This window comes from Nothobranchius furzeri, chromosome 10 (assembly GCF_043380555.1).
Source record: "Nothobranchius furzeri strain GRZ-AD chromosome 10, NfurGRZ-RIMD1, whole genome shotgun sequence".
NCBI classification, from domain to species: domain Eukaryota; kingdom Metazoa; phylum Chordata; class Actinopteri; order Cyprinodontiformes; family Nothobranchiidae; genus Nothobranchius; species Nothobranchius furzeri.
In genome coordinates this window covers 41,929,730-41,944,910 of record NC_091750.1, presented here as the reverse complement: position 1 = coordinate 41,944,910, position 15,181 = coordinate 41,929,730, and the positions used below count along the sequence as shown (strand labels likewise).

At 43.4% G+C, this 15,181-nt stretch overlaps 1 protein-coding gene across 2 annotated transcripts; it reads right to left on the bottom strand.

Annotated features, from left to right (window-relative positions):
- Window positions 1-3,044: 3,044 nt before the first annotated feature.
- c10h21orf91 (chromosome 10 C21orf91 homolog) lies at window positions 3,045-15,003 on the bottom strand. 2 transcript variants are annotated; one of them, XM_015960148.3, is made up of 5 exons: window positions 14,867-15,003; window positions 12,764-12,897; window positions 8,254-8,733; window positions 7,052-7,114; window positions 3,045-3,433 (listed from the first exon to the last, which is right to left on the bottom strand). In XM_015960148.3, the coding sequence occupies exons 2-5, from the start codon at window positions 12,888-12,890 to the stop codon at window positions 3,261-3,263; spliced, it is 843 nt and encodes a 280-aa protein (XP_015815634.1). In that variant the 5' UTR covers window positions 12,891-12,897; window positions 14,867-15,003; the 3' UTR covers window positions 3,045-3,260. The 2 variants fall into 2 exon arrangements, with proteins under 2 accessions (XP_015815634.1, XP_015815635.1); XM_015960149.3 differs by having other exon boundaries at window positions 12,764-12,900; window positions 14,867-14,980.
- Between the last annotated feature and the right edge of the window lie 178 nt (window positions 15,004-15,181).

Sequence of the window (15,181 nt, the reverse complement as noted above, 5' to 3'; positions counted from 1 at the left end):
AAATCAGTAATTATTTTATCTGAAATTAAAGGGCACAAAAGGAAAAACACAGGGAGGGCGTTTAACAAAAAGAAACGCCTATTATTTTAACGAAATGGATAATTATTAAACAGAGGTGATTGGAAAAAAGGCACACAAACAACTATTAAATAAGGAATTTAAATGTAAACGAAATGATAAGGATGTAATCTAAACGGAAATAGTTTCGTTATCTACTAATGACTCAAAACTCGTCCGAAGAGGAAAAACGAAGAATAACCCAAAAGTGAGCTTTACAACCAGTTACTTCAATAGTGTAATGCATTATTCAATACTTGTTACCCTCATTTTAAAGTAATTGATTACATTCCAATATTACTGATAAATCATATTAATGTTCAGTTAAACCATATATTGATATTGTTTATTCAATAAATAATTGTAAAACTAAATTAAAAAATACATTGAGTAAAGAAATAATCAGAATTTAAAAAAATAAGTTTCTGCCGCTCACCATTTTTTAACCTTTTTATTTCCATAGTTTTTTGTGAACACAGCAACTGGTGAATTTACCTAAAAACATGCATTTTCAAATAAATTTGGAATAAAATTTTAAATACCTGAGATGTATTTTTATGAAATGTTTGTGTGTGAAAATGTAAGTTAAAGGTTTTGGATAAATGTTTTTTAATAAAAACAAATACAGGAGCAATGTATTACATCGCCACAGGCTAAACTCTCCCAGAGTTAGGACCAACTTAGTTTCTTTGGCCCCATCTGGCCACCCCATAAACATTTTCTGGAGGCACCACCTGAGTTGAGATCACTTTTTTTTTTGTTTCTTGTGTAACTAGTTAACGGTAATGTCGCCCAACTGCGCTCATCCGCTGTCCACAGGAGCGCCGCTCTGGACCAATCTGGAGGCCGGAAGCTTCAGGACTGGAGTTGAAGGCAGAGGTCTGGTCGGCGTTCGTAACACTGAGCAATCAAAATCTTTTTCTGGCTTCAAAGTCGACAAATTGCTGATTAAAGTCCGCGCTGCGTAACTCCGGTTTCACACTGAAAGCATCAGCGGCGCGGAACAGCGCTGCTTCAAATAGAATCCATTCTAGTCTATGGACCGTTTCACACCAGCAGCGACGCGGCTGTTTCCAGGCGCGTCTCAGAAGTGGAACGTCGCACCGCTAAAGATAGGATCAGGTTCAATTTCTGCCACACTCCGCTTCTGGGGTGTGTCAAATTTTACAGTTAACATAAGGCTAGACAGGAAACCACACTCGGTTTCAGTGCAAAATCACAGCTAAATTTCAAAATAAAAGCACTGCGGCGACACAATTTCATACATGAAGCTTACGTGTGACCCAACAGCTTATTTACTCCCAGCATCGTTCCAGAAGTGCAGCGGTGTGTTTTCAAGGCTTTCATCCAGGCAGCGGAGAGGAACAACAGCATTTATGACATCAAACAGCGATATCAAACGTAATTTCATTTTGTTCGGTTTAATGGCAGATCGAGGGATCTCGTAATCTAACGAGTCCAGCTAAGAGCACAGCGAGAAAGCTGCGCCGCGTCCAGACTCTCCCGGTGTGTGACAGCTAGTTGAACTCAGGAGTGCCCTGTACAGCTGCCCCGGCGTGCCTGCATCTGTCTGTCCTACACGACTGTGGGTCTTACCTTGGTCAGACTGGTGTTGGTTCGGAGGGATTTCAGGGATCATTTTAATTAATCCCCATTTATTTAATTCCCCTCAGGAACCAATAGCATTTTTAACTCAATTAAAGCTGCCTGGGTTTGTCGGAAACACGTTGAGGTAATAAAAATAAACCAAAAACAACAACAGAGGAGTCCAACACTGTATTTGTTCATTTTAACACCAGAGTATTTCCATTTCACATGATTTTATTGAAAAAGTTTAGTTGAGCACAAATCACACAACCCAAAAGGTCCATCAACACACAATAAATAGAAAGTAAAACGTCAACTGCAGCCAAATGGAGAGTTGGATGCTGGATGTGGAAGTGTAACAGACATGCTTCCATCAGGCGTGCTGCTACAGCAGACACAGCGTTCCAAACAGGGAAGAGGAAAACCACACTGGTATTCACAATCACTCAAAGGAACCACGATAACTTTTAAAATGCAGCTAAAACTTTTATTTAGACCCTAAAATGGTCAAATATATGAAATCTCTTATAAAGAGAGCGAGCACACCAACAATGCTGACCTTTCCCGTCCAGTCTAAAGCTGATAAACTCTGATCTTGTGTCGTCACACAATAAGGCGTCAGATCTATTAGTAACTTGCATAGAGTTCGTTCATCTGTCTCCCTTTGTTCAAAAGCCAGGGGCTCCTGTAGACACAGGAACGGCTTATTGCTCAAATCCACCCATGTCTCACCGAGCAGGAGGGGATTAACACTGAATATGTTCCTGCTGTAATCTACGGTTTAGAGAAGCCTTCAAACGTCGGTGGTTCGATTCTAAAGTACTGAACAAATGCAGACTTTGGTGCAGTTCTCCTGCTCTAACAGAGCAAACCTACAAGTACTTGTGCTTCATAGCTAAACAACAAACATAAAAGGGCTTCACGTAAAGAAATAGGCATTTAAAAGCAGAATCTGGGTTTTAAATCCAAACTATGACCCGTGGGAAGTGGGCGGAGTCTGTTTCTAAACAAACGAAAACATAAAAACAAATCATTACCGAGGGGTCTCCACACCGGTCACAGGAACCTGGGAGCCTGAGTTACTGCCTCGACTGGAGAAGTGGGAGAACTTGGAGACAGGCTGGTGACCCAAATGCAGATAAAATAAAGATAAACTGCAAACACATAAAAGCATAACCAAAGACTAAACTGACACAGAAACATGTACACAACCCAGTATCAACCACCAGAGTTTGCCTGTTTCCTCGTAGTTTTGTTCCTGCAGTGCATCACCCCAGATTCAGGCTGGTCTACTATACAGCAGCTTCAAAACCCATGGATAACCCAATCTCATGAAACAAAGTAGAAATGTAAGAATAAAACACATTTACACAAAAGGAAATGACACAAACCTGCCATCAACACTTTAACCCCCCGTCCTGGGTACTTGGTAGGACCCAGGAGATCCTCCAGAGCAGAAACTCTTTAATCCTTGCGTCAGCTCTGCAGCAAAAGCCCTTTATTCTGCGTTGAAGCAGAACTCACAACCAGGAGGCTTGATAGTGTCCTAAAGTGGACCAGGATCCAGGTCTTCACCAGCTCTCGTCTCCCACAGCAGATCCAGAAAGCCTCCTCATTTACTCCACAGCTCCTCCACTGCTGCTGGCCTTCACCCCCGCCCTGCTGATGTGCAGCCAGGGCAGCTTGGCACAGTTCTTAAAGAGCTGCTCGATGGCTACGTGACGGACGTGCAGCTCTGACGCTAAGGCATCCTTCTCCTGCACAGCAGCCGTCAGCTCCTCAAACACCGCTGTGGGAAGGACGGCAGCAGAAACAGGGTGAGCTCAGAGGAATCAGCTGAAACTACTGAGATAGTACTCCAGCTACAGATGTAGTACTCCAGCTACAGATGTAGTATCCATGAGTCAGATTTGTTCTTAAATAGCAAAAGAAAACAACCAGGCTCCATCTGAAGAACGCGTTTCTCTAAATGTCAACAAATCAACTAAATGTGCAAATTCAGAGATTTGTGTGGATTTTTATTTTGGAGAGTTTGTATAAATCTGTAGTGAATTTTTAAAAAGGAAGAACTAAAATTGCACAAACAGCCTAATTTCAGGTCTGCTGCACACTTTAGACAGGAGATTGTAAAAGTTTAATGTTTTAGTTTCACTGGAGGAGATGCTGAAATACCCTGAAGTAACACAAGGTGCGCCCACGTGAACAACATCCCCACTAAGCTTCGGCATCGAGCATCGACTGGAACCGGGACAAACCGTCAGCTTTTCCTGGAATCGTTCACATTTTTTATTTCGATTCCCAGGCTGCCGAGGGGCGGAATATCCTGTAATGTTCAGACATCCAAACCTTATAAACGAAATAAAATCAATATTAAAATAAAAAATGATTAAAATTGTTTCTTCATTAAAGACCTGTGAACACATTTTTATGTGACATCATCCAGCTGAAGCATTTCTAACAGAGCTGAGCGGTGGGAGGAAATATTCAGGCTTATTTAATCGTATTTTCTATCACCTGTGGATTTACTGCATTCACTTATTACTTATAAACAGGTGTGCACATAAGCGGTCCGCAGGTGCGCGTGCGCTGTCAAAATAAACAATGCGCAGCTGAAAAAAAGCTGCAGCACGCATTTGTGCACCTAAGATTTTGTGGAGGAAGAAAGACATTTCTGGAGCATTTTAAAGATGTCCAAGGAGCAAGCTCCATTAAGTCATGATTTTGGTGTTCCGCCGCCTCCAAAAACACGACAGACTGAGTCGGAACCGCAGAAGAAAAGGGTATTTGCGCAGAAGAACGCACAGATGTGGTGCAGATTATGCTGTGAAAATCCCACCCTCGCAGACACAAACTGCGCCTTTTACATAGGCACTAAAAACTTCAATCATCCAGCGTTTGATAAACATGCTAACAGCAGACAACATCAGAAAGCTGTCCTCTGCTGTGTGTTAATTTGAATTATGTTCTACATTCAGACAATTCAGTCATGTTATTTGAAAATTAGAAGGTTTAAGTTAAGCTGGCAATATGTACCTGTTGTACTTATTGTTTTCAGTCTAAATTAAAACATGTTGCATCATCAACGCGTTACTCTGTTTTGTTCCTATTGTGAATTGGGTTAAGAATTTAAAAAAGTGAGGACCAAGCAACAACCATAGGTAATTGTGAAACCGTGATTATTTCTCAGACTATAATCGTTGCAACCCTAGTTTGGATAAGCTTTGGTTTAGAGTTGATCTTTTGTGTGGAGTAGATCTCACTTTTGGTTACATTTAGAGCACTGTGGGGTTTTTTTTTTCAATTCAATTCAAAAATACTTTATTAATCCCAGAGGGAAATTGATTGCTGTAGTAGCTCAGAGTAATAATGATAATCAAGTCATCAAAGAGTTGTTGTATATTACAACGGCTGTTGGCAGGAAGGATCTCCAGTAGCGGTCAGTGTTGCAGCCAAACTGAAGAAGCCTCTGACTGGAGACACTCTTCCGTTGTCGGACAGTCTTGTGAAGAGAATGCTCAGGGTTGTCCATCATTTTCTTGATTCTCTGGAGAATCCTTCTTTGCATGATCTCCTCCAGCGGTTCCGAAACTGCCGATACTCTGGCTGAGTCCTTGAAAGGGCTTGGAGTTCCTCCACCTTGTTGGCCAGTGATCTCACATTGCCCATTATGATTGATGGAAGAGATGGTTTGAATTTCCTCTTTCTCTGTCTCCGTTTTGCTCCCGCTCTGCACCCACGCTTCCTGCGTTTTAGCTCATTTGGGATTTGTGGCTTCAGTTGAGGTATTATTTCAGCCTTTCTAATGTTAATCAGCTGCTCCCGATTGTAAACCAGCTTGTTGCCATGGTTACGCATCATAACAAATGCTCAAAAAGTGAAAAAAGCTAAAACAATAGCAGTAAAAATCCTCCAAGCTTCACAGCACCAGAAACAGAAAAGTAAAGTGTCCAAAAAATACAGTTTTTCTTGAGAAACCAGAAGAAAAAATGCCCAAGAAAAGGCAAAACTTACATATAGTCAACAGAGCTACTCCAACATGCAGCCACCCAGAGCAGCGCAGTTCCGGAAAAAAAGTGGTTTTTGTTTAAAATATCACCTTTAGTCTGGTTTAACCACCCAGTTTTGAGTTTGTACCTGTTGAGAGGTTTATTTTGAACCTAGTAATATTTGCCATGTTTTTGTGGGACATCTTTATTTAGGTGTTTTTGTAAATAAACCTGATCATCATTTTAACTTTTAAATCTTGTGTTATTGTCCCTTCCTTTTTGCACACAAGCCAAAGTCCCCAGGAGTGGAGGGTCGTTACGCCACACACACGTGAGTGACCAAAACAAAGCAGCACGGAGAACAAAACTGTCTCCAACCACCTCCCCGGCTCAGCAGCCTGCACTCCCAAGCTCTACATGACACCAGAGCACAACCCGCCGCAACAAAGTAAAAGCAGTGGCGTACAAAATGGAAGGCCTGTAGTGTTTACTCTTTTACAGTACTCCTTTATTACATTTTTAGGGTATTTATTTGTGATTTTCTGGTTTTTAATAATCGTGCAACAAAAAATAATCATTAGATTAATTGTGTAATTAGTCATTAGAAGAGTCGCCTATTCGATCAAATATTCACCTGAATAATCGCTTTAAAATAATCGTTTACCCCAGCGCTAGTGGTTACGCAGCACATGGATAAATGTTTTGTAACAACATTCTTTCTCTTTCCTTCTTCTCTAACAATCGCCCTTCTATAACATCTGGTTTTATATTTTAAATGTCGTTATTCTTCCCACTCATTTGCTGCCGGATGGAAATGAATGCATTTAAAATAAAATGTTGACTGAAATAAAAGTTAGCAACAAATTAGACTATAAAACACAACAAACGTCCAGCAGCGTAGCACAGAATCGGAAGGTTGCTGGTTCGAGTCCCGCTCAGTCTGTCGCTGTCGTTGTGTCCTTGGGCAAGACACTTAACCCACGTTGCCTGCTGGTGGTGGTCGGAGGGACCGGTGGCGCCAGTGCTCGGCAGCCTCGCCTCTGTCAGTGCGCCCCAGGGCAGCTGTGGCTACATTGTAGCTCATCCCCACCAGTGTGTGAATGTGTGTGTGAATGGGTGAATGACTGATTGTGTTGTAAAGCGCCTTGGGGGGTTCTAGGACTCTAGAAGGCGCTATATCAAATACAGGCCATACAGGCCATTTACAGGAAGTGCCATCTTGATTTCACTTTGTTTACATCGTTTTTCTGATAATCAGATAAAAGAGAAAAACAAGTTCAACAAGTAGCTGCTACCTCTGCAGGTTTATCAACAAGCTGTAACACGTTTCCCCTAAAGATGCTGTGTGTGTGTGTGTGTGTGTGTGCGCGCGTGTGCGTGTGCGTGTGCGTGTGTGTGTGTGTGCACAAGAAGCCACTTACTTTGGATCTGCTTCAGCAGCTGTCCGTTTAGCTGACGGAGTTCCTCCACACTCATGCCACTCACTAGAAGAAAAGCCGACAGTGAGTTTGGTGTCTGGTCTTATGTGGAACCAGTGCACCGACGTGTGCAGCATCAACACACACCAGTACGACCACTAAAGTGAAACTCTTTCAGTCGACATTTAGGTTTACAGAAAAGGTTTTCAGAAAGCTTCTCATTTCATGAAAATGAGAGAAATACAACAAAAACAAGGCCAATCAATCTCATGAATGATTTAAAGAGCAAGTCACCCCCTACAAGAAACTTACTTCACTCCCACTTCATGTTTGAAAAATGCAACAAATGCTGTTGCCTGGCAGACGGAGAGGGCAGAGCTGCTAACAAATACACACACACACAGGCTCACAATGGCATTATGACATCATAATGTACCAGATGACATCATAGCATACCTCTTAGCCAATAGCGGTGGCAGATTTAAATTCAAATGCAGTGCTGAGTTTTTATCTGACGACGGCGCAACACTGACAGTTTTAGGCAGAATATTTGAATTTTAACCAAGATGCACTTAAGTGCCAAATTATTGACTACACGTGTCTGTAGCATGATTAGACACTCCTTTATATAGTTTATCAGCAAAAAAAATGTGATTTGAGGGTGACTTGCTCTTTAAAGGAGTGACAGAGAACAAAGCGTCTTTTGGGAAACTAAGTTAAGAAGAGAAGAAGCAGAGAGGGGCATGCACTATGCATGTCTGATGCATGCCTGCAGCATTAAACAAAAATCTGTCATTGCAAAGCTGAGGAGAGTTTCTAACATTTCTCCTCTAAGGTTCTGTTTTGCGAACATCTTTCCTCCTAACAAAGCCATCAGAGTCTCTGCGAGTGTCTGCTTTCTGAATCAGAACACGTGAGAAACTCTTGAGACATCCTAGCGACTAAAATGGGTAAATTGTATATAAAAAAATAAAAATTAAAAACGGCGGACAGAAATAAGACAAGATGTTTGAGGGTTGCCGTTTGTTTTTTATGACATCATATCTGCATTTCTGAAAAGTGCATCTCCAGCAGATGGTTCAAATATTTTCCTGCACTTTGGGGTCTGTAACTAGTTGCAGCCCAATGAGGCCCTAAATATGTCGTCCCAGGATTAAATAAGAGTAAAGAACCACACAGCAGCTTCTGAGGAAGGTTACACCTACGTTCCTCCCTGCTGTGGCCTTCGTGTCCGAGTTGACCCGGTCCTCCAGGTGACGGCCTCTGGCTGTGTAGACTGCTCCAAGTATCAGACTGAGACTCATTCAGCAGCTCTACCTCCTCAGTTTGACTTCCCAGCATGCCCATGGTGTACTCAGGCAGCCTTGCTGCTTTGCCCCCGTCCCAGGAGGGTGCATATCGGGGCACCTGGGCATCAGTCTGTGGCAGCAGCTTCAGGTCGTTCTGCTGGCTGTAACAAAGAAGCTTTGGTCCTCGTCTGCTGCAGCCATTGGATGAATCTTTGTTCTGGGCAAAATGGATGATCTGGCTGAGTTTCTGGCTGAGGGCCAGCTTCATGCCCTCGTAGGAACTCCGGGAGACCTTGGAATGGGACAGCTTCTGGTTGGCAATCAGATGGCACTTCTCAAAGCAGTCTCTGTGGCCTCGCAGAGACTTTGAGTGTAAGAGGGCAACAGAGGAGACACCTGCATTTAAACACACAAAACCCATAAGTGCACGCTCAACCAGCAAAAGGTAACACACAATAACAGACTGATTCGGACAAACACACATTCAATGGTCAGACATGGTGTAATGTTTTCATCAAAGCCAACCAGGTCTGTTTGTAAACATAACATTAAATATACATATTTTTTATGTTTTTATATTTTTTATGTATATAATGTGTGTGTGTGTGTGTGTGTGTGTGTGTGTGTGTGTGTGTGTGTGTGTGTGTGTGTGTGTGTGTGTGTGTGTGTGTGTGTGTGTGTGTGTGTGTGTGTGTGTGTGAACCTCTCACTTTCACTAGACAGACCAGTATATATTAGGGGTGTTCCAAAAAGGGTACTTCACGATTCGATTCGATTACTGGTGCCACGATTCTTCAATTATTGACATTTTTAATGCTTTTTTCGTACAAGATTGTCTTCTTCTTTATCTACATTTGTAAATAAATAACCTATCAATTAATTCAGTTCCTCTAACACTATATCTGTAAGTAAATACATTTTTTTTAACATTTAACTATTTTTCAAAGACAAATTCTTATTTTATGACTGTATGACGTGTAAATATTTCCGTTTAATTCAATTCAATTAAACTCAATTCAAGTTTATTTATATAGCGCCAAATCACGACAAGAGTCGTCTCGAGGCACTTCACATAATAAACATTCCAGTACAGGTCAGTTCATTAAGCCAATCAGAAATAATGTTTCCTATATAAGGAACCCAGCAAATTGCATCAAGTCACTGACTAGTGTCAGTGACTATACAGCAATCCTCATACTAAGCAAGCATGCAGCGACAGTGGAGAGGAAAACTCCCTTTTAACAGGAAGAAAGCTCCAGAGGATCCTGACTCAGTATAAGCAGCCATCCACCACGACTCACTGGGGATCGAGAAGACAGAGCACACATGCACGCACACGCACACGCGCACGCGCACACGCACACGCACACGCACACACACACACACACACACACACACACACGCACACGCACACGCACACACACACACACACACACACACACACACACACACACACACACACCAAGTAATGTTTCTATGGTTACATTGTGATTTCTTAGTAAATATTCTGTTTGGCGAGAGATAAACTTTATTGTATTTATCCTAGTGAATCTATAATTAAACGGGTAAACTAGTAGTATGTTTATGTTTGTTTGTTTATTTAGCAGACGCTTTTATCCAAAGCGACTTACAATTTATAGCCTATCGGGTATGTTGTGATCTGTGGGAGAAACCGGAGTACCCGGAGGAAACCCACGCATGCATGGGGAGAACACGCAACTCCACACAGAAAGGCCGCAGCCGAGTTTCGAACCTGCGACCTTTGTGCTGCGAGGCATCAGTGCTAACAACTGCGCCACCATGCAGGCCATCCAACATCAAGGAAAGCAAAAAGTTTAGAAACCATCTCTCCTCCATGGATCTATTTGCCGGTCAGAGTGTCTAACCAGTGGCTGGCCAGCTGATGCTGCTACTCATTGCAGGAATGTGTACGCTGTGGGAAAACAGCTTTGTTTTCTCCCCTGCCTGAGCTGATGGTGACGCGCGGGAGCGATGCGCCTTTTGCACAAAATGCGGCCCTTCATGGAGCGCGTGCCAGACTGTGGATGACTGGTGTTTGAGGACACACTGATATCTTTTCAGAAATCTCTGACATTTCAACTGATGAATACCCGGAAAATTTACCAGTACACACTGTACCCCAGAAAAGTGCTGGTATGCTGAAAGGTTGTATTTAGAAGTGGCAGCAGTACCGGTACCAGCCCAAAGCTCTGCTCTCCATCCCTAAGGATATGAGTCTGATCATCAGAACCTGACAGCTGCCGTTTCTCCCTCCCTACCCCACCCCATGTGCCCAGCACTGCACGCTGTGCGATAAGTAAACTGGCCCAAAACTCCACCTTAAACCGGTTCTCCCAACATGATCACATACGGGCCAGCCTGGACATGCATCAGTGGCCAGAGCTTCCTACTTTTTCAATATCTCCTGCTCTGATCCACCTTTCCTGGCCCATCTAGGTCCATTTAGCCTCTGGGCCAAAGGTGCGGTGGTGCTGTAGCGCTCTGGGTGGGGTGTGGGGTGGGTGGGGGGCCTGCAGCGCTTTGCCAGACCCAGACAAAGTGAGGGGAGGGGGTGTCTTTGTGCCCAGGTGTGTGTGTGTGCGTCTCTCCCTCGGGGAGCTGATGAAGTATAAATTAGGCTTAAACAGTGACAGAGCTATGGTGTTTCTGTGTTAGCATTATGGCAAAAGACAACGTGTCATCAGCTAGATGTAGCTTCTGAAACCTCTGCTAGTTGGTCAGATTTGTTTTTCTGGGATACGACAACAGACATTGGATTGCTGGAGAAGTTCAGCCAAACTCAGACCACCCACTAGCTGGACAGATGGAGGTGAACATGTCTGAGACTGTTCGACTCAGATGGGGAGGATTCTGTTCGTCCTCAGAAACAAACTTGGTAGTTAGTTTACTTTGTTGAATATTTTGTGCTTTTAGTGCTTTAATTGGGAGCTCTCGGGTGACGAGTTCCATCTACAAGAAAGTTAGTCAGAAATAAGGGGTCATCAAAAATGTCACTAGGCACTTTTTAGAAAAAAAGTTGTTGAAGGGGGGTTGAAAATTCATTAGGAATATCGCTGAGTTGGCAACACAGAGTCACACATGTTGTAGCGCTGCGACACCGGCTACCGCAGCATGTTTTTGACAAGCTGTCTCCGTGACTGTGATTGGTCGACTCGTGACCCACTAACAAAGATGGTTTGTGAACAAGATGAACGCTCCTCTTTTTTCTGAAAGCGATTCTTATAAAAAGCAACTGAAACCTGACCAAAGAGTCACCTTTCTTAAAAACAAAATCTCTTTGATTCACGTAAACGTCATATTTGGCTTCATAAACAGCAATTTTCGCCCAAAAGCAACAACACTGTAAGTATGAAACGAACATATTTCAAATTCACGTCAATACTAAACAATAGAAGACTTTTTAAGGGTCTTAAATTTCCCTTTAATCCGTTTTTTAAAAAATTGTAAAATGGCCTGTATTTGATATAGCGCCTTCTAGAGTCCTAGAACCCCCCAAGGCGCTTTACAACACAATCAGTCATTCACCCATTCACACACACATTCACACACTGGTGGGGATGAGCTACAATGTAGCCACAGCTGCCCTGGGGCGCACTGACAGAGGCGAGGCTGCCGAGCACTGGCGCCACCGGTCCCTCCGACCACCACCAGCAGGCAACGTGGGTTAAGTGTCTTGCCCATGGGCACAACGACAGCGACAGACTGAGCGGGACTCGAACCAGCAACCTTCAGATTACGGGGCGAGCACTTAACTCCTGTGCCACCGTCGCCCCAAGACTTTTAAGCCTTTTCTACATGGCATCTGCAGGTTTAAGGGAGCCATATTTAAGACATTTTAAGACATTTTTTAAGGCCACTTGGACCAAATTTAAGCAATTTTTAAAAATAGAATTTAAGCTATAATTTCCAGCTATTGCCTGGAACGTGGGATTAGCCATCCAGTTACCATTAAACTTGCACTTCCCCATGGAGCAAGCTCCCACTAGCTTAACCAGCTAATGTGCTCATCAAAAAATAGCCCCCTTTCACAACCAGCTGAATGTGTACAGTTCCGCTTACGCCAATATCGTACACGAAATATGCTGAACGCTAAAGAGAAATTCACAAACATTTTATAGAAATAAAACAATCTTGTTTATTGGGTCTTTGGTCATTTAAGACCTTTGGAAACTCTATTTAAGGATTATTTGTCATTTTTAAGGATTTTTGAGGCCTTAAATTTGGAAAAGCAAATTTAAGACTTATTAAGACTTTCAAAGGACCCGCGGATACCCTGTTCTAGACCCCGCTGATAACCTGAAATAACAGAGCTCCTTAGTTACTTTTTTCTCTAAATTCTTTGGACTTTCCAAGCTCAGATCACTCAAACTGGTAGGTTAACCCAGCCCCTGGTCCCAGTCCTTACCCTCAATGTTGAGTTCAAAGCAGACGTGGCAGAAAGACATGGTCCCTGTTTCTGTCTCCAGCTTGCAGACACTGCAGATATTATCATCAGTCAGATCAATGTTGACAAACTGCTCCTCTTCATCCATTGCACTTCTGCTGAATATAAAAACACACAGACACACGTCAGGGGTTTTCCTGTGTTTAAATTTGCGTGGCTGCCGCCTCAAGCTATTTTTGTGCTGCCCAAGCCTGATTTCACTCTCCCCCCAGCTATATGGATGTTATTTTAACTGCAGTTGCAGCGTTGCGCCACTACAGCGCCGCTGCATCAGCAGCATTGCGCCGAAAAGCGCTAAAACCGCTGCAGAAAAAGATCAAAAACTGCTTTTCTCACTAGTTGGTACATTTCTATGGTTGGCGCTATTGTAGGGCGACCATATGTCCTCTTTCCCCCGGACATGTCCACTTTTCACTCCCTGTCCGGGGCGTCCGGGGGGGGGGTTCCGTTTTTCATCCAGGAGCAGGGATTGAGTTATGGCGGCTAGATATCTTTGAGGGAATGATCTAGTTTCTGCCTATATTACAATATTTATGGACTCTCGGCGTAGTCCGACCAAATAGTGTTGGTCACCAGACTCCTGTCCATGGTCGGTGTCAAGGTTTCATATGGGCCATTCCCATCTGTACCGGGTCGGCCCGGGCAGCGTAGGTTGTTTACATATCTGGGTGGCCTGGTATTTTTCGGGGCCAACCAAGGCTCATTCTCAGCCCTCTTCTCGAGGGGGTCTGCTTCAGGCCGACCAGGGCCAACACACCCACTGCTGACAGCAAATCCACACCTTCCATTAGAGCAAGCCTCTGATTGGTGGGTAGAATCAGCCCACATGGGCTTAAGACAAGGATGTGTGGAATCAACCGGGCCAGGCTGGGGCCGACTGGGGCCACCCGGCCCGGGCCAATCCGGTACAGATGGGAATGGCCCAATAGAGATGATCAAGCAGCTCAGCCCAGGTTACCATGACAACTACCTACCAGGCTGATCCCATTTCACCACAGTGATGGAGAAGAAATATGAAACAACCTTTAAGGGGTGGGTGTGGGTGTGTGTGTGTGTGTGTGTGTGTGTGTGTGTGTGCACAAATAAAATAAACATTAGAATAAAGTGCATTTGAAGCTACTAGACAAGTTCTGTGTGAGCCATCTTCCGATCTCAGACTCAATAATATTGATAATCCATATTTTTATGGAATATTACATTTTATTGAACATCTTTATACTGTATTTACAATGTATTAAAAGTAACCACTTACAAAACGTTACAACGGGTTGGTACAGGTGGTAAAAACGGTGAGTTTGGATAAGGGGAAGGTGATTAAAAGAAAAGTAAAAGGGGGAGATGTTATGGATGTGTGTTGCAAGGTTTTACGACAGTAGGCAGAGACGGGGGTTTTACGACAGTCAACTAGCGGCTGCGTATGTTGGAAGTGTTTCAATAAAGAGCTCGAGCTGGTTCGAATAAACTCTTAATTTTACTCCTAAAATAAGGTAGCGAACCCATCACACCGAGGACCCATGAGCCGACCGGAAAAAGAGGAGACGTAGGCTCCCAAACTACCACAAAATGAAATGCAAAACTACACCAGTCTTGTGCTAGAAATAAAAAAGTCAAGGCTGCATTTAGCCCTTTAATAACGCCAAGTCAGAGCTGACCCTGCTGCCCGTGGGCTTTGTCTGTCGGTTTACAGACAATAACTCAGGTTTAAATTGCTGATCTAATCCCTGAGAGTCTGATTATCGAGGTTCGATTAGCATTAAACTTTCCACAGTCAAAGGCGGAAGCGTGACCTTCGGTGATGATTATGTTTGTTCTCGTCGAAGCTTCAAATAAACAAACGAAATGACCTCTCTACAGTCGGTGTTTTACAGTAATGCGTTACACAGGGAGTTTATGGTGGGACGATAGAAACACAGCTAATCAGAAGTTAAGCTAGCAGGAACTCGCATCCTCCGAGCCCCTCTCTGTTCGGGCTGCTTCGTGACCGTTATTCTGCGTCGCGAAACGGCAACGAATTGCGGAAAACACGCTTCCTACAGTGATTAGGAATAGTCCTTAGGTACTCACCTTAGCTCCAGCCGGTGTGTCCTGAAAGGTTCTGTTTCTGGGTGTAGACACTTAAAGTTCGGTCTCGATTATAGCGGTCTCCCCAGAATGCTCACTGAGGACCTACAGGAAGTCTTTATTTAGCCTCTGAGCGAATGAACCACTTCTCCGCCAGCGGAATGACAGAAAACCTAACGGTGCACATTTTAGACATTATCTCTGTATTATAACAACTAAACATAAGGATGATAATAACTTTTTAAAGACATGGTTTTTCACAGGGTGGAAAAGTAAACAAGCCGTTAAGAGTACACCCCTACGATTCTAACAAGTGTA

Excerpts from the sequence above, each read along its gene's own strand:
- c10h21orf91 (XM_015960148.3), bottom strand. The coding sequence starts at position 12,890 with ATGGATGAAGAGGAGCAGTTTGTCAACATTGATCTGACTGATGATAAT. Across the intron at positions 8,734-12,763 it reads CTTTGAACTCAACATTGAGG|GTGTCTCCTCTGTTGCCCTC; the intron begins GTAAGGACTGGG and ends GTTTAAATGCAG. Across the intron at positions 3,434-7,051 it reads GCTGCTGAAGCAGATCCAAA|CGGTGTTTGAGGAGCTGACG; the intron begins GTAAGTGGCTTC and ends TCCTTCCCACAG.